The 19,339-nt window shown below is 35.4% G+C and overlaps 1 protein-coding gene across 1 annotated transcript in view; it reads right to left on the bottom strand.

Annotated features, from left to right (window-relative positions):
* Window positions 1-3,178: 3,178 nt before the first annotated feature.
* LOC130051747 (tubulin polyglutamylase TTLL11-like) overlaps window positions 3,179-19,339 on the bottom strand; it is a 23,357-nt gene continuing 7,196 nt past the window's right edge. The window contains exons 3-8 of the mRNA XM_056154330.1: window positions 17,410-18,122; window positions 16,592-16,800; window positions 13,490-13,707; window positions 9,760-10,006; window positions 8,061-8,167; window positions 3,179-4,468 (exon numbers count right to left, since the gene is read on the bottom strand). Of these exons, the coding sequence (XP_056010305.1) occupies window positions 4,329-4,468; window positions 8,061-8,167; window positions 9,760-10,006; window positions 13,490-13,707; window positions 16,592-16,800; window positions 17,410-18,122 (1,634 nt within the window). The 3' untranslated portion in view covers window positions 3,179-4,328. The remainder of the gene's footprint in view (window positions 4,469-8,060; window positions 8,168-9,759; window positions 10,007-13,489; window positions 13,708-16,591; window positions 16,801-17,409; window positions 18,123-19,339) is intronic.

Raw genomic sequence — 19,339 nt, 5'->3', positions numbered from 1 at the left:
TCTTATATGTGGCCACAAATTATCGGACTATCGCAGTGTCGGACTACCGGACCGTCGGACTATCAGACCGTCGGAATACTGGGCGGTCACCCTTTGCATTAACCGTGGCAGAATATATATAGCAGAGATCATAGGAATGCTGCGGTCATTATTCTGCGATATACCTTAATACGTAATAACCGATTATGAGAAAACTGATACACATCTCACTTGCTAATACAACAAGTCGATAACTTATAATTCAATTCTCTAAACATAAATATTTATCAATATATGCTGCAAAACAAATTCATAAATGACTGAAGAATATTTATCATTTAATATTTATAAATCAATCATCTATATTCCGAGATCGATACACATGAATTCCGTGAGGATCCGGGTAAGAATAGGTCCTCAGTACCCCTTGAATGTCGTAAGAGGCAACTATTGGGGCGGTCCTTAGGATGAGATCGCAAAAACCGAGGCCCGTGTCACAGCGGGTGTGGCACGATAAAGATCCCTCCCTGCTCAAATACCATAAGCGTCGAGCATACATGTAGGTCTAAATTTTGCAGCCCTTCACATGAATGAAATATTCTTGGGAGTTAAACAATATTCAATCAATCAATTGATACAGTTGAAATAAAAAATATGCTAGAGTTCCTCATTGACAATATATTCGTGGTCTTTGGTGATCAGGTCTTCCAACAGTCTGTTGGAATTCCCATGGGCACGAATTGTGCTCCTTTGTTAGCTGACCTGTTTTTATATTCATATGAAGCAGAATTTATTCAAAAACTTCTACATGAGAAGAAAAAATCTCTCGCTGTGACCTTCAATTCGACTTTTAGATATATCGATGACGTTTTGTCTATTAACAATGATAACTTTCATTCATATGTCGATTTGATATATCCCTGTGAGCTCGAAATAAAGGACACCACAGAGTCGTCCACTTCTGCTTCATACTTAGATATTTTATTGAAAGTAGACATTAACTGCAAACTGACAACTCAACTGTATGACAAACGGGATGATTTCAGCTTCTCCATCGTCAACTTCCCATATTTGTGTAGCAATATTCCATTATCACCTGCATATGGTGTTTATATATCTCAACTGATTCGATATGCAAGAGCTTGTTCTGCGTATAGTCAGTTTTTAAATCGAGGTAAGCTACTGACAAACAAGTTGATGGTACAGGGATTTCAACAGTCTCGATTGAAGTCAGCATTTCGCAAATTCTATGGTCGTTATAACGATCTACTTCGTCCGTACAACCTCGCATTGGGTCAAATGCTGTCTGAAGTGTTTCATACCGATTGTTAAGCCGTTCTTGGCACACTGATTTTGACTGCGGATAACTCCGTTTACCTGATCAGAATAGAGGGCTCACGGCGGGTGTGACCGGTCAACAGGGGATGCTTACTCCTCCTAGGCACCTGATCCCACCTCTGGTGTGTCCAGGGGTCCGTGTTTGTCCAACTATCTATTTTGTATTGCTTATAGGAGTTATGAGATTGATCACTGTTCGTTATCTTCACCTTGCATACACATGTAAACAAACATGGCGGTGAACAAAAATGTTAACCTTCAGCATCTTACACGTATGTGTGGTTTTCCTGAACTGTGTTACTAAAATCAGTTGATATAACCTGCCAACATCTACAAGTCACTAAATACTTGAATTTTTTCAAATAATAGTATACCCTACCATCTCATCTCGTTTGTCAGGCCTAGTCCGTTTCGAAAACTGCCATGACGTCACGGTGACCTAATTCGTGGCGACCGGCTGTATATTATGTCCGAGCCGTCGTGGAATAGAAATCCTAGGTTATCCTGCAACATCCACGAAAACGAGAACTTATTTCTTAAATAAATGTATTTTCTTCAACTATGATCTACGTGACCATGGTGGAGCTACATCAGAAGTTTATAAAAAGTTTAATTACAAGAAATTGAAATATATTTCTAGAGGTATGAATATTAATAACACATACTGACGGATTTTAAAACGCTATAGTGGGTTTTCTGTATTATTTACTAATTCAATAACATGTACATGTACATAATTTTTTTTATAATAAAAGACTAATACCCGTTGATTTTGAATATCATTGTTACTTCCCGAGAGGCTACTTGGGAAATGCAAGTTAAAAGGGATATGTGGTTTTCATCACTAGTACCGGGTATGTCACCGTTAGCTATGATAACGGCACGTAGACCACGTGTCATTGACTGACACTCTAAATGGTCCTTCGGGGAATGTTCTGCCACACGTGACTCTTCCAGTACTAGTAATCCTGCGGATTCTGAGGTTGAGGCTGGCGGCTGCGCCACGTCTACCTAGCTCGTCCCACAAATGTTCAATCGGGTTCAAGTCCACGAACGTAGCTGGCCAATTAAGATCATTGATGCCGTTTATTTGGAGCAAATGTTGTCTTACTGAAAAGTTAATCAACTGCCTTGCTTATGCTGCTGCATCAATTACTAGTACATACACGGACTGCAGAACTTCGTCTACATGTGTATACCGTCAATCAGTTTAGGTTCCATTCAAACTGACCGAGTTCCCGTGGGGATAAGGGTTAGAATAGGTCCTCAGTACCCACTTGCTTGTCGTAAGAGGCGACTAAATGGAGCGGTCCTTCGGATGAGACCGCAAAAACCAAGGTATCGTGTCACAGTAAGTGTGGCACGATAAAGATCCCTCCCTGCTCAATGGCCATAAGCGGCGACCATCGGCCTATATTTTGCAGCCCTTCACCGGCAGTGGTGACGTCTCCATATGAGTGAAATATTCTCAAGAGGGACGTTAAACAATATTCAATCAATCAATCCAAATGACTGAGCGAAAATTTGTGTTAATCACAACCCACACCATCACTCCACCTTCGCCGAATCTGCCACGTTCAAGGACATAACTGTCTACAATAAGTTCAAGTACTACATGGCGTTAAACTCGAGTTCTGCCGACAGCATTTCTAACGTTAAATCGGTTCATCTGAGAAGACCCACGTCCAGTTTTTAGGACTGTCACGGTTCAAACATTTTTCGGTTCGGTTCAGGAAACAAAACCTCGGTTTTGGGTTTTTTTTTCGGTTCGGTTTATTTTGTGTGATAAAATAAAATAACTTAATGAATATAAGAATAAAACGGATCCTAAAGAAATTGTTTTTCTGTACAAATGCAAACATCAATTTCTAATGCATTTTATTCAACAAAATAATAAGAAATATTTCTTTATAGACGACATTGCATGTATATACAAAACATAAAGCAACATTAGCTCTCAAGAGCTTTTTAATCGACTATAAGCACAAGGTGTGGTACTGCAAATTAAGACCTATGCATGGCGCTTACGGTCGTAGTAGGTTGTTTCCGCATAAGCAGGAACTAGGCATTATGAACTCAGATAAGCCACATACAGGTACATATAGGAGAAGTGTTCACAAACTACATGTAGTTTACACCCTCCACCCCTCAGAGCCACTATAACTTTAAGGATAACAATTGGATCCCCCTATCCCGACAATATGCACATCTGCAAATGGCATTGAAGTATTGTATAAAATTTCAAGTCTATCGAATAAGTCATGTAGGAGGAGAGGCATTCACAAGCTATTTGACATCCTCCACCCTTCTTAGATCTACTATAATTTTTTAGAAAAGTAACTGGATCCTCCTGTCCTGACAATATGCACATTTACAAATGGTAATGAAGCATTGTACAAAGTTTCAAATCTATAAGATAAGCCATATACAAGAAGTGTTCACAAGCTATTTTACATCTTCCACCCCTCTTAGATCCACTATAACTTTTAGGAAAATAATTGGATCCTCCTGTCCCAACAATATGCACATCTACAAATGTCAATGAAGCATTGTACAAAGTTCAAGTCTATCCACTAAGCCATATAGGAGGAAAAGCGTTCACAAGATTTTGTGACAGACAGACAGACAGACAGAAAGTACAAAAACAATATGTCTTCCCCTGGAGGAGGGAAGACATAATTACTCTACCCTATTTTAACAAATTGCTAATTTAATTATCTCACCCTGCAAGGGGGCATGGATCCTGAAATGAATAAACTTAAAAGCCCTTTACCCAAGAATGATTTTTGCCAAGTTTAGATCACAATGACCCAGTGGTTCTGGAGAAGATTATAACATGAAAAGTTTACAGATGGACAGACAGACAACAGGTGATCGACAAAGCTCACTTAAGCTGAATAAACCAAAACAAAATAAAAACATGATTAGTTATGACTGTGCAAACATCATAGATAAGATCTTTCTGATAGATTAACTACTTATACACACAACATGTTATTGTTCATTAGAACTCATGTCTCATTTTCTTTCAGATGAAGTTGAGATTCACAATAACTCAAAACTCCATTTAACATTTCAATCTTAGTTGGTGCAGAAAAACTGTTTCTTGCTATTTCAAAGCATGCATCTAAGAAGGCTTGGAAGGACAAACCTGAAAAATTTACAACAAAATACAGCTATAAACAGGAAACAAAAGGCCCAAAGGCCTTATCAGTCACCTGAGTATCACTAGCCCAAAAGGCCTTATCAGTCACCTGAGTATCACTAGCCCAAAGGCCTTATCAGTCACCTGAGTATCACTAGCCCAAAGGCCTTATCAGTCACCTGAGTATCACTAGCCCAAAGGGCTTATCAGTCACCTGAGTATCACTAGCCCAAAGGGCTTATCAGTCACCTGAGTATCACTAGCCCAAAGGGCTTATCAGTCACCTGAGTATCACTAGCCCAAAGGGCTATGGAATCTATATCAATTTTCCAGTTCTGCATATCTATATAAGCTAAACTAATATCCAGCAGCAGTATAAAACAAGATGTGTTTTTAAAACACAAATGCCCCTGAAAGTGTACATTAAAATCAGTCATTTACAGTTAAAGTGTTGTATGCTTGGGGTTTGATTGTTGCATTTAACTTTATCAAACACTCTTTTACCCTGTGTGGCGCCTTGTGTATATACAGATTTAAAACTGGACCCTGAAATTGCCAGTCTGTGCAATTTAGTTTGGATGTGGCAGTCCTAAGAGAAGGATGTTCATATACTTCTCTTTTGAGTATTGAAATCTTTTACCCTTCCTTTATACCCAAATGGCACATGTATACTAATTACTAAGGCAATATTGAGCTAGAATATTGGTCCAGCTTCTCTGAGGTAAACATTTACCCACTGTTTTTTACTATAAATTGCAATCTGAATGTTTAGTCCTAAAATCTCCCATTTACAGAATTCCCTTTAAATTTGTAAATTTCTGTGAATACTGTTAATGTTCTATATTTAATTACCAGTTTACTATGTTGTTCATTTATGGTCATAAAGTAATAGTCTACAAATGACACTGTTGAGTTTGTAAATTAGACTGAGTAATTCTGGAGTATTAAACGAGTATTTAGTACCGTTACATATATTTGTATGCATGTTTCTAACATGAAACTTAAGTTATGTATATTTGTAATTTGAGTGTATAGCCACCAGTGCTAAAAGTGCATTGTCTATAAGTGTGCATTGTTCGTGTATAGGATCTACAGTGACTATATAGTACCTGTGTGTTGGGTCCTTAAGCTGACCATAAACATTTTGTGTGGACAAGGAGACCACTGGCCCTTGTACATGAATTTTTTCAGTAAAGATTCCAAACCAACCCGAAGCTCTGCATAGAATACACACGAGGGACGACCAACTCTAACCATAAATACTGACTGGAGATCATTAGCATTATTTCAATTACTCTTATTAAATATTTGGAAACAAATTTACTCAATCTTATTTCTGGATTGACCTCGATCATTTTGTTACTGATGCAAGACTTTACATGGCATATGTTATGTTAACACTATATGACTGTTTTGGACCCACCCTAGAGTCAGACCCCTGGGGTTGCTAAATTCACAATTTTGGCACATCCCTTTCTGCTTTTCCTAAATATGCATTTAGTTTTTATACTATAACAGTATCAGCAAAATTAAAGGTCTTTCAAATGATAAAGACAATAATCACTATTATGATAATTTTGGCCCCACCCTGGAACCAAAACCACTACCTCTAAGATAATGAAATTTACAATTTTGGTAAAGGGCTATACTGCTCCTTCTAAATATATATTTAATTTAGTATCAATAGCATTAAAGAAGATGTTACTTGTAAATGTTTTACATAATGTACATATAAACACTATATACCAAGTTTGGTCCACCTTGGAGTCAGAACCACTACCCAGGGGATCATGAAATTTACAATTCTGGTAGATGTCCTCCTGCTCTACAATGCATTTAGTTTTTCTTACTGATGTGCGGTTGTAGAGAAGAAGAGTTTTGAAAATTGGTCAACTTTTGGTAGTTTTTGCCCCACTCCTAAGGCCCCAGGAGTGCAGGAATCCTGAAAGTTACAATTTAAGTCCCCCTTGTTCTAAAGATGCTTAATATCAATTTTGAAAAGAATTGGAATGGTAGTTATCAAGAAGTTAAAAATGTTCAATTCTTAACACATTTAATTACTGACCATTTCAGCCCTACCCCGATATCAAAACCCCTACCAGCTAGGGATCATAGGCCTGATATCAAAACCCCTACCAGGGATCATAAAATTTACAACTTTAGTAAAAGATTACCCGTTCATTCTAAATATCCATTTAGTTTCAATTTAGTATCAATAACATTAAAGAAGATGTTTTTCAAATGTTTTACACAAAAATACTATATAACAATTTTGGCCCCACCCTGGAGTCATCAGGACTACCCCAGGGATCATGAAATTTAAAATTTTAGTAGAGGCCTTCCTGCTCTACATCACTATGCAGTTGTAGAGAAGATTTTTGAAAAATGTTAAATTTAGGTCAATCTAATTAAAATTAAATCTTTTGATCTGCTCACGTATATCGCTACACAATTGTGTATATATATAAGTGAGTGGATCAAAGGATCTCATTTTAATTAGATTGATTTTTGACAGTTTTTACCTTGCCCCTAAGTCCCCAGGTTGCAGAAGTCCTAAAATTTACAATTTATGCCCCCCCCCCCCCCCTCCCCCTTGTCCAAAAGATGCTTCGTAACAAATTTGAAAAAAAAATTGGAATGGTAGTTATCAAAAAGAAGTTAACAAGAAATGTTTGTAAAACATACATGTGTATATGCCCTCCAGTGATGCAAAATTGAAAAGGGTTATACTCCTTAGGATGTACCAGTGTACCAAGTTTGATGTCAATTTCCTTAAAGCAACTGATTCCAATACATGTACACTGTATGTCTACATAATTTATTATGAGAAAGTCCTATGACTATTCTTATATATATGTATTATGACTCCATATACTATTCCTATATACCTATTATGGTCCCTTTATCTCATGCACACCTTCTATGGCAGTTCTCAAGAATTTAAAAATGTTTAATAATTAACACATGGCACATGTCGCATGATGGCGGACACAAACCAATTGCAAAAAAATTATATAGTCAGTATTTTAGGTAAGATTATGATTTTCATGGCATTACTCCACAGCCCCAATTAATCCCCTTCTCGTAACATGATTTACTCAATTTCCTTTATGATCGAGCTTTAATATTAAGGAAACAAATTACATCAAAATTGTTTAGAAACATCTCAAACTCTGAGTGTGGCAATGCGCTAAAAGAGCAGTGCACTAGCTGCGTTGTCAGCTCCCTGAAGGTGGACGGGCACGTGATGCAAATATGGCAGTGCCCATAAAAGTGGTCAGTGAATTGTGTATATGACGTACATATTATACATACATAAGTATCACATGAAAAACAGAATACAGATGTTATAAATATCTCTTCATTACCATTAGAGGAATATTCTTAAAGACATGACTTGTGTGGTAATTTAATTTATGTACTGCTGTTCAGGAAGATATTTGTAACATAAGTTATATGCCATTATTAAACTGACGGATGACAGACTGAGACATTACAGTGGTCAGATTAATGTTTTGTTTTAAAGTTTTTAAAGACAAAATGACATTTTGTAAAACTCAAGTCCACCAAGCAATTAGCAACTGCCCTTGTGGCTTACATGTAGTGGATGAGCCTGGATTCATGTGGTCCCAGCGTCGCTGCAAGTCTATGTACATGATATCCACTGCAGCATTGGTCAATCCTTTCTTGCTTAATTCGCATTTCCTATTCAAAGAAAGTTGAGCACTATAGGTTGTACGTGTATGATTAGATTTTTCTTTTATCTGTGTAGTGTTCTTAGTTGCAATATTGAGATACATTCATTGCAATTCTTATTTTCTACACATGTGCATTTGACAAAAAGGAAAAAAAGAATGCATTTCAGAATAAACGAATCCAGTGAAATTTCTCAGAAAGCATAGGCCACAATATTCCTATAAAAGCATTTTTTAAAATGGAGATTTACCTAACTACCCCCAACTTTCTTAAAAGAACATGGAGATTTCATTTTTGTACCTCATTATCTCTAATCTTTTCTTAGACACAAAGATTTAATTCCCTTGCATCTGTTACTTTCAAATCACATCCACTTGGGTTGATGAATAAAGGTTTTATGTAATTTCTTAACCCAATTCATATGGTTCTGAAAATGTGTAAAATCGTCTGCACAAGGATCACAGCATTTTAGACTGGTGCCACTAATTACCCATATTGACATCATTATTCCAAATCATCAAGCACCAATGTTACTGGTAATGTGGTTTGGATACAACTAGACATATCAAGAGCTGTGTATCTTTGTAAGACTTGTTATTAGCATAATTTGTGTTTTATATTGAAGGAAAATTAATATTTGAGCCTCTAAATCATTTTGGGTCATTCATCTTTTTTGGGTATTTAATGCCACTGGTTAAAATAAAGTAAAATAAAATAAATTTTTTGTCAAAAGTGAAAGTGCAGACAGTTTTACAATTTTCAGTCACTTGAAGTTGGAGCTATTACAGAACTCATTTTACGAATTGGGGTAAGAAATTCAACTTAAAAATTATATCTTATAATGTTGCACATTCTCAATGAAATTGCTTATTGCAATGCACAAACCTTCTGTTTAGTGGTACAATGCCAGGACCCAGCTAAAATTCAGTTACAATAATTTGGGATGAACTTTGGTAGTATTAATGTAGATTGTTCATGTGTAAATATTCTAGAATACAGAGTTGAAGTTTATATCATTTGGTTTATTGTTTTTCTCATCGGCAACTTGTGTACCCTATATATTTAGAGCTCTGCAGTCATCTAGTTCAGATGACCATGCAGGCCTCAAATTCTGTTGTTCATGACCAAGATAAAGGAAAGTTTACTGTGTTTATGATTCAGTTAGAACTTCTATTACATTTAAAGTTTTTCCTCAAGAAATTTGAGATTTGAAAAAATGCCTCCCTGAGGGCATCTATTTTATTGCTAATAAAAATGAACAATAAAAAGTCTCCCTCCTCTGTTTTTGAGAAAATTGGCCTTAGAACCAGAGAATTAATCTTAAGTAGCCTTACCACTAACCTTTTCTTGGACAGAAAGATTTACCTAATTATCACTAAGACTTTGTGCATTTACCTAATAATCTCTAACCTATTTTGGACATGGAGATTTACCTAACTATCTCTGACCTTTTCTTGGAAAGAGAGAATTACCTAACTATTACTAACTTTCTTTCAACATGGAAATTTACCTAAATAAATTCTCTTTAACCTTTTTTTGGACATGGAAATTTACCTACATATGTACCTATCTCTGACCTTTTCTTGGAAACAGAAAGTTACCTAACAAATGTTCTGAAAGCAGATGAACTCATTCCAGGTGACTTTCTCACTCCAACAAAGTTGATGTAGAGCCTTGCTGCTCTCTCCAGAGTCCTAAATTGGTCACATTCTTCCCTATATAAACCTGGATATAACTGCTTTAAACAATTGTCCTCCAGGTGAGGTTCATCATCCTCATATGGATCATGATGCTCTCCCTCCTCAATAACATTTTCTTGCTCATGTTCATTTTCTGAATGATAGTTTTCTGTAGATAAATGATATAATGTACAAAATAAAAATAAAACACACTGTATAGATAGATAGATAGATAGATAGACAGACAGACAGACAGACAGACAGACAGATAGATAAATAGATAGAGCTTTATTTCAAGCTGGCAATTATTGTTCAACATAAGAAAACTTATTTTCTCCCTCAGTATCCTTGTCCAAAAATAAACATTTTCTTGACTATTTGATAATAAAACAAAACAGAAAAAGTGAATAGGTTGGTTGAGTTCGTTACAGGATTGCTTTTAATAAGCAAACATCAAATCGACAAAGCTGAAAAATCACTAATGAAAACATACATGTATGACTTCAAAACTGAAAATGGGCTGGGTGGGAGGGAAGACTAAGGCACAGAAATACAAAAGTAACCTTTGTTGCTTGTAACAAACTTCGCACTGCCCGAACACTGACCAGTAGTAGTATATATACTAAGCACAAAAGCGCTCATGCCTGAGCTCAGAAACCTGCGAAATGTATTTACGGAAAATAACGAAATGTAAAACGTAAAGAAATGAATATAGCTCTGCAGAGGTTTTAAAACAAATACAGTATTAGTAACAAGAAACAGCTGATGTCTGTCAAGCAAAGGATTCTCAAGATTGTGAGCAGACAATCTCTTACTATATTGAGTTTGAACCTTGGCCTTTTCATCCCAAAATCAATAAGGCATATATACTTCTTAAGGGTAACGTATCAAGTTTGAAGTCTGTCAAGCCAAGGGTTCTCAAGATATTTAGCAGAAAATAATTTTACTAAGTCCAGTTTGACCCTTGAACTTTGAACCTCAAAATCAATAGGGTCATCTACTTTTTAGGGGGACCAGTGTACCAAGTTTGAATAGTATTTTCTGATGTCCAGAGTAGATTGACCCTTAATCTTAGATCCCGTGACCTCAAAATCAATAGGGGTTAAGCAAAGGGTTCTCATCTCAAGATATTAAGCAGACAATATCTTACTACATATGTATGTCCTAAGGGTAATTTGAACCTTGACCTTTGACTTTGTAACCTGAAAATTTATAGGGGTCATTTAATCCTTAAGTAGAACCAGTAAACCAAGTTTGATATCTGTCAAACAAAGGATTTTCAAGATACTGAACAGACAAATCTCTTACTATATTGAGTTTGAACCTTGACCTTTGATCTGATCTCAAAATCAATAAGGGATATATACTTCTTAGGGGTAACAAATGTACTAATTTTGAAGTCTGTCAAGGAAAGGGTTCTCAAAACATTTATCAGAAAATACTTTTACTTTGACCAGCTTGACCCTTGAACTTTGGACCTCAAAATCTATTTGGGTCATCTACTTTTTAGGGGGACCTGTGTACAAAGTTTGAATTCTGTCAAGCAAAGGGTTCTCAAGATATTAAGCAGATAATATCTTCCTATGTCCAGAGTAGATTGATCCTTGACCTTTGACCTTGTAACCTCAAATTCAATTTGTTTTTACACATGTACATGTATTATAAATTTCAATATTTTAAAATTGTATATAGCTGTGTGAACATTTTGAAATTAAGGACTTCTGTCTTCAATGGAAGACCTTATTGTTATTCTTCGGTTTCTTTTTCTCTATCATTATTATTCATTATTAAGGTCTTCTGTATTCAACAATTTCTTTTTCCCTATTATAATTTTTTCTTACTCGATTACTCAAAAATGCAAGAACAGATTTTCATGAAATTTTCAGGGATAGTAGATATTGATCTAGTTTAGAGAAAATTTCAATTTGATTTGATGATGTCACTTCCGGTCCAAGATATTGTTGATTTTTCAGAGGGTCTTTGCTCACATTAGGAATTTCATTGATATTCGTCAAATGGTGTCCACGCTTGCCAGGGTGCGAAAATCAAGCTAAAAAAGTGCCCAAATTTTGCATGTTTCAAATTATAACTCTTTACTTGTTAAGACATATAGAACAAAAGTTGTACAATTTAGTGAGATCTCTCGAACGATATCAAGAAATAAGACCGCAGGCCTCATGGCTCACCTGAACAGTCAGATTGCTGTTGCAATCAATCACTTTTTTCTTGAGAAACTTTTGAGGAGACATGTAGCATAAAAGTTGTTCAATTTTGCAAGATCTATAGCTATCTAAAGATATCAAGAAATAGCTAGGCCAGCAGGTGTCTTCACGGGCTTGCCTGAACAGTCAAATTTGTTTTGCAATTAATAACTTTTTTCTCAAAAACTTTTGACAAGACATATAGAACAAAATATGTTCAGTTTCAAGCTCTATCTAATGATATCAAGAAGTAGGTCTGCAGGTCTCATGGCTTGCCTGAACAGTAAAATTAGTGTCGCTGTCAATAACTTTTTCAAGAAACTTTTGATAAGACATGTTGTTCAGATTTGCAAGATCTTTCGAATGAAATTAAGAAAAAGGCTCACAGGCCTCATGGCTTGCCTGAACAGTCCAATTTGTGTTGCAATCAATAGATTTTATCTCGAGAAACTTATGATATTACATATTGATTAGAAGTTATTCAGGTCAGTGAGATCTATCTAACAATATCAAGAAACAGACCCGCAGGCTTAATAGCTTGCTTGAACAGTCAAATAAAATTGATAAATCCAGAATTTAGGTGCTCATTCCTTTCATATAGTCATTCATGACACTAATTGAATTATCCCAATCAAGATGTTATCTCATCAGAAATCAGATGGAAGACCTACTCGTTGCGAGTGCTCGCAACGAGATCATGTCTAGTTATTCTTATGTTTTTCTGGGAATATTAAATACTTTCCTGTGTTTCTTTTTTTAAATTCTATGTTTAAATATGAGGTGTACCAGGTAAAATAGTTTAGGATATGCTCTTTCTGACTGTGGTATTTATATAGAACCATGATGCAATGCCTGGTCCGCAATCTTTGTGTCAAGAAAGAGTTTCAAATATATGAACCCACTACAAAGTTAAGGTGAGGGAGAAGTGAGATGGAAGGACAATGGATATATATATAAACAGATGGAAGGACATGGTAATTCCTATATACTATTCAAACTTTGTTTCCTGTGGCCATGCATATTACTGATAATTATACACTATTTGTCTGCTAGATGTTTGGGAGTAAGAAGATTTTCAAAAATATAATTCATTTCTAATTTTAGTACATGAGCCATCCCCTTCAACCTATTGTCCTAATGAAGTATGATGGCAGGAAGCATCACAGTTCATACCCTTACATGTATGTATTTTCAAAAAGAAAATGCATTTCTCAAATATGCACTTCTTTGTCTGCTATATGATCAGGAGTAAAGAAGATTTTTAAAGATTACATTATTTTCTTTAAGTTTTGGCCCCATCACATGGTCAAAATGTTCAAAAGCGTACAAAATGATACACAACAACAGATGGGCATGGATAATGAAAGGTTTACCTAAAAGAATAGAAGAAAAAACAATACATTTAAAATTCAGTTAATCTAAATTTTAAGATATAAAGTTATGCAACATACCCATAAACTGTGGCAAGTCTACATCCACATAGAGATCTGACATTTGTTGGTTCATTGTGTCCTCCACCTCCTCTTTTCCTTTCTCAACATCCTGCACCTCTTTATCATCATAAGTCTGGATACATGTCATCACTTCAGAAGATGGTCGTGCTATCAGGGAATCATGGGAAGATCTTAATTTCTTTAAATGCATCATTCTCTTTCTTCTCTTCTTTTCACTGTTAAACAAATGACTTTGATAAACTGAAAATCCTTTCTTTACTATGCACTTTTATTATATTAAAGACATTAATGAAAAAGATAAATATAGATTTGAAGTGAAATATCAAACTGAAAACATTTTTAGTTTACCAATTGTTTAATGAATATTTGGGGAATATGCTCACCTAAGGTCATTATATCCAGAAAGTAGACCAAGTTTGCAAGGTCTGCTTCCACATGCACATCATGACTGATAGTGGGCATACTTCCTGATATTCAGTCAATAACCTTTTCATTACAAAATGTTTCAAATTCTATGCACTTGTGCACATTCATTTACATTTTTGGTAGTAGAAGAAGTGTTTGCGTCTGTCAATTTATTGTACTACATAGATGTGATGTCATAATCAGCGAGTTATATAAGCAGATGTGACATCATAATCAAGTTAAAATAGTCCATACATGATTTACAGTGCAAGCATTCATGGTTCAGTAAAAGCCCAAGTACTGAGGCTCACAGAATCTATAGGTAAAAAAACAAAGTTAAGCAATACAAGAGGCCCATGGGCCACATAGCTCACCTGAGTCACCTTGGCCCATATCTGAAACTTTACATATATATTTGCATGTAAAACCTTAGTCCCTATTGTGGCCCCAACCTACACCTGGAGGCCATATTTGAACAAACTTGAATCAGAACTCTGTCAGAATGCTTTCATGTAAATGTCAACTTCTTTGGCCCAATAGTTCTTGAGAAGAAGATTTTCCCTACATATTTGTATGTAAAACTTTGATCCCCTATTGTGGCCCCAACCTACCCCGGGGGCCATGATTTTTACAAACTTGAATCTGCACTATGTTAGGAAGCTTTCGTGTATATATCAGCTTTTCTGGCTCAGTGGTTCTTGAGGAGAAGATTTTTAAAGATTTGTCCTATATATTTGTATGAAAAACTTTGATCCCCTATTATGGCCCTAATTACCCCCGGAGGCCATGATTTTAACAAACTTGAATCTGCATTATGTAAAGAAACTTTCATGTAAATCTCAGCTTTTCTGGCCCAATGGTTCTTGAGAAAATTTTCTCTATTTATTCCCATGTAAAACTTTGCTCCCCTATTGTGACCCCAATCTATCCCTAGGGCCATATTTTGAATAAACTTGAATCTCCACTATGTCAGGAAGCTTTCATGTAAATTTTAGCTATTCCGGCTCTGTGGTTCTTGAGAAGAAGATTTTTAATGATTTTCCCTTTATAATTCTATGTAAAACTTTGATCCCCTGTTGTGGCCCCAACCTACACCTGGAGGCCATGATTTGAACAAACTTGAATCTGCATTATATCAGGAAGTTTTCATGTAAATGTCAGCTTCTCTGGCCCAGTGTTTCTTAAGAAGATTTTTAAATGACCCTACCCTAATTTTGCATTTTAGTGATTATCTCCCCTTTGAAGGGGGCATGACCCTTCATTTGAACAAACTTGAAAGCCCTTCACCCATGAATGCTTTGTGCTAAGTTTGTTTGAAATTGATCCAGTGGTTCTGGAGAAGATGAAAATGTGAAAAGTTTACAACGACGCTGACACCGACAGACAACGAACAAATTTTGATCAGAAAACCTCACTTGAGCCTTCGGCTCAGGTGAGTTAAAAATGGATACTGACTGGATAATTAAGAAATAAATTTCATTTTGAAAATATATGAGGGTATGAACTGTGATGCTTCTCACCGGCATACTTTTCATGAATTAAGCGCATTTATAAGCCCTTCATGAAAAGTATGCACCGCGTGAAATGTTACAGTTTGTATCCTCATGTATTTTCAAAAATGATATTTATTTTTTATATTTACATTTACTTTCATTTCTGTCAGAACTCCCAGCTGTTAAAATAGATGTACTATATTTATCAGGACTCATACATGCATTGTTCACAACAGCAGCATATTTCATGAAGAAATGGCTATCATTAGTAATGGGAATAGGTAAGAATTTCATAATCAATGATTGTTTACTGTAACTAACTAATAATCAATTATAATCGTACTACTAGAAATAAACATTTTGTACATTTATATTTGTTGTTTCTATTGCTGAAAAAGTGTAAATGAACATTTTCTGTGTGTATTTTGCTATTCTTTTCAATTACACACACACATATATATATATTTAAAAGCCAATACGGTTTTAGAAGGGTCAAAGCGCCAAAGAATGGATATTATATCATTTACTTCAGTTATATCCCCGTATATCAAAGTTGCATGTCATTAACTGATGATGATCCAGCATAATTAACATATAATTATAATTAAAATTCAGCAAGGAAAAATTAGGAAAGAAATTCATTTTATTAAAAACGAACAAAAACAAATCTATTATCACCAATTGAAAACACAATACGCACGTAACAGTGACCTTTGAAAGCGGGTTCTATTTACATTTTCACACATGTGGCTTAAATTTGCTTGGATCAAGATTCTGTTTGATGGATGTTCCTTCGTTTATATGTTTGAATCAAAAGTACATCTATTCCGACCATGCGAACATGTTTTATTCTCCAGGTATGGATATAGATAAAAAAAGACTTTAAGGTTGATAGATAGGTCACGGCAGGAATATTCTTCAAAAACTAAAGTCGTCAAGAAAACAAAATCTAAAAACCAATTAATTGGAATAAAATTTTCATAATCAAGCGCTTAGAATGTGCCAACAATCGACTGATTTTCGATTATAATTGATTATTGGAACACCACTAGCTATCATTACAAATATTAAAGATATCAAAGGCAAAAACATTTGAAAATGTAAATATTAGTATATGAATGATCTTCATTTCATGGAAAAACAGACGTCAGATCATTTTGAATATAATATATCCTGTACCTCATCTTCATTAACTGCTTACCAGTGTTTCCTTTTATGAGGTGACATCACAAGGAGTAAGGTATCCCTGATCAGAGGGAATTTCACTTCCTCATCCTTGGTGCTTCGGACATACTTTGTTACTCCTGGAGAAATCTCTTGTTCGCTGTCCATAAAGAGACTTGGGCTTCCATTGATTTCCAAAAGAATTGGTTTTAAATCATTCAGGAGAAGGATGTCAAAGCCCAGCACCTGTTTGATAAAAGACCAATGATGACTGAAAACATACACCGAAGGTTTGGTAAACTGAACACGTGACATCTTTGTGATCTCTTCTACATTTACCCAGACCAGTGCAATGTACACATACTTTGTGATCTCCTCTACATTTACCCAGACCAGTGCAATGTACACATACTTTGTGATCTCCTCTACATTTACCCAGACCAGTGCAATGTACACATACTTTGTGATCTCCTCTACATTTACCCAGACCAGTGCAATGTACACATACTTTGTGATCTCCTCTACATTTACCCAGACTAGTGCAATGTACACATACTTTGTGATTTTTACAAATCACTGCATGTGTATACTTACCAGTATTTAGTGACTTTTAATCAAATTAGCATAATTTGGCTTAAGCAAAATAATGTATGTTTGATTACTTTGTACTTAGAACTAATTCTGGACATAAATCTTGGGGGGGGGGGGGGGGGGGGGGGGGGGGGGGGCGGGGGGGGCTTTAATATAAATAAACTTTGAAAACTTGCTTAACTTGCATATATGTAGGTTGAATTGTTTGTACAATAGTCTAGTTTCACTACATCATAATTCATATACAATGTATATCATACACACCTGGAAATATGTTGGATCTGATTTTCCAGGAGCTATGGATCTATGCATTGCAACTTTTGCCTCAGGAACAATGGCCACAACTGTCTTACACACTACATTTTCAATGTCCTCCCACACTTGTCTACTATCCTGCCCATTCATATCAATTCTGCTCATCACACTGCTCAATGTCCTCTTACTACCTTCATCCACTTCTTCAGAATGACTGAAGGTTTTGCTTCTCTTGTTCAAAGAATAGTTAGTCAAATGCATGAAAGTCTCATGCATGTTTTTCTTAGTTGGGCTCTGGTATGGCACAGTGGAAAATCGTGCCAGGCCCTCTTTGCAGATGTAGAACTCTAAAGGTTCCAAACTTTTCAGCACAACATAAATCCTGAAGTCAAACTTGAAATCATCAATGAGATAAACATTTGCCATATATTCTTGGGCTACATGACACATGCCTCTCTTGGAAGGGTATGCAGAAATGTAATCTTTGGGTTCTTTCAAAAGATAAATGCCCTCACCACTAGATCCACCATATGGTTTTATAATGAAGGTTTGTCTCAGTTTCTTTCTTTTCTCTTTCATTTTCTGAACTTCACTAGAAAATTTCTCAAACTGTGCAGGAAGATACCAAGTTCTGGGATAGAAGTCATAATCTGTTGGGTATAGTTCTCTCATAGTGTCCAGACATCTAAATAAGGTCATTTTGCTACAAATATCCTCCATTCCTGTATGAATGCATGGAAATTAATGTATGTTTCAATATTGTCACTTGATCAATCTGCTTAAATATTAGAACTAGAATGTTTTGTAACTGATAAATGAATACACAAAATGACAGAATTAAATGCATCACTATACAGTCTCTTCCACATGTATTGAAGTCACTTATATTGAATTATCTGTTATTATAATGAGGTCAAAATAAATCCCCAGTAACATTATTTATATACCAAGTTCAAGATCGGTTATATTGAACATTGGATAAAATGAACAATTCAGGTCAGTCTCCTGAATTTCCATATGTCCAGAGTAGACTGTACATGTATTTTGTGGTTTATATAGCTTTTTCCCAAATCAAAATAAATGATCAATCAAGCATGAACAAGTGAACTGGTAATACTATCAATTGTACACAATATGGCCATCAACTAATGCAACAATTTCTTCTTACATGAAATTAAATGATAAAGCTCAAATGGTGATTATCATCCAGAAATCAAGGTGTTATACAGATAGACAAAGGGTCACACCAATGTCCATAAGGGCACATTGGATGGTGAGAAATAAGTTAATCTGTGCTCATTGAAGAAGAAACACACCCTTTTGATATGAAGATCCTGGAACTCTGTTTTCTTAAGAGAAATTAATGTAAATGCAGGACTAATTATTCTGCAGTAGTATAGAATATTATTCAGAATATCTAAGATATATATGCTTTTAAAATATAACTCCTGAATATCATTTTATGAATAACTATTTAAGATACATAAGCCAGTGAACAAAGCATTTTATCTTTTATTAACAAAATCATATCCACAGACAGATGGGCAGACAGACAGACAAATGGACTGATGGTTCCATTATATCCTCTACTAAACTTATGCAAACTAAACACTCTGTAAGGGAACAGGTCATTACAAAATCTAAAAGAAAATGACTAAGTCCATAATATTACAGTTGAATGTAAAATGAAAATATCCATAACTTCCTTGAATGTTATAAGAATAAAACTAAAAATCAAAGTGCTGAAAGTCGGGTTCATGGCATACAGAACTGGGAACTGGGAACATTTCAAAGGAAACGAAATTGAAATGTGTTGTAAATCTTGTCAATATCATAAATTTCATTTTAAGATTCTGTTATATATGTTGTCTGGTCATGTTCATTTGAAAACTATACCCTTGAGAATTTTTACCCGACTCAATTAAAGTCAAATGGTGCA

Source organism: Ostrea edulis, chromosome 2 (genome assembly GCF_947568905.1).
Source record: "Ostrea edulis chromosome 2, xbOstEdul1.1, whole genome shotgun sequence".
NCBI lineage: Eukaryota > Metazoa > Mollusca > Bivalvia > Ostreida > Ostreidae > Ostrea > Ostrea edulis.
Note: the sequence above shows the minus strand (reverse complement) of the source record. Positions and strands in the feature narration are given on the sequence as shown.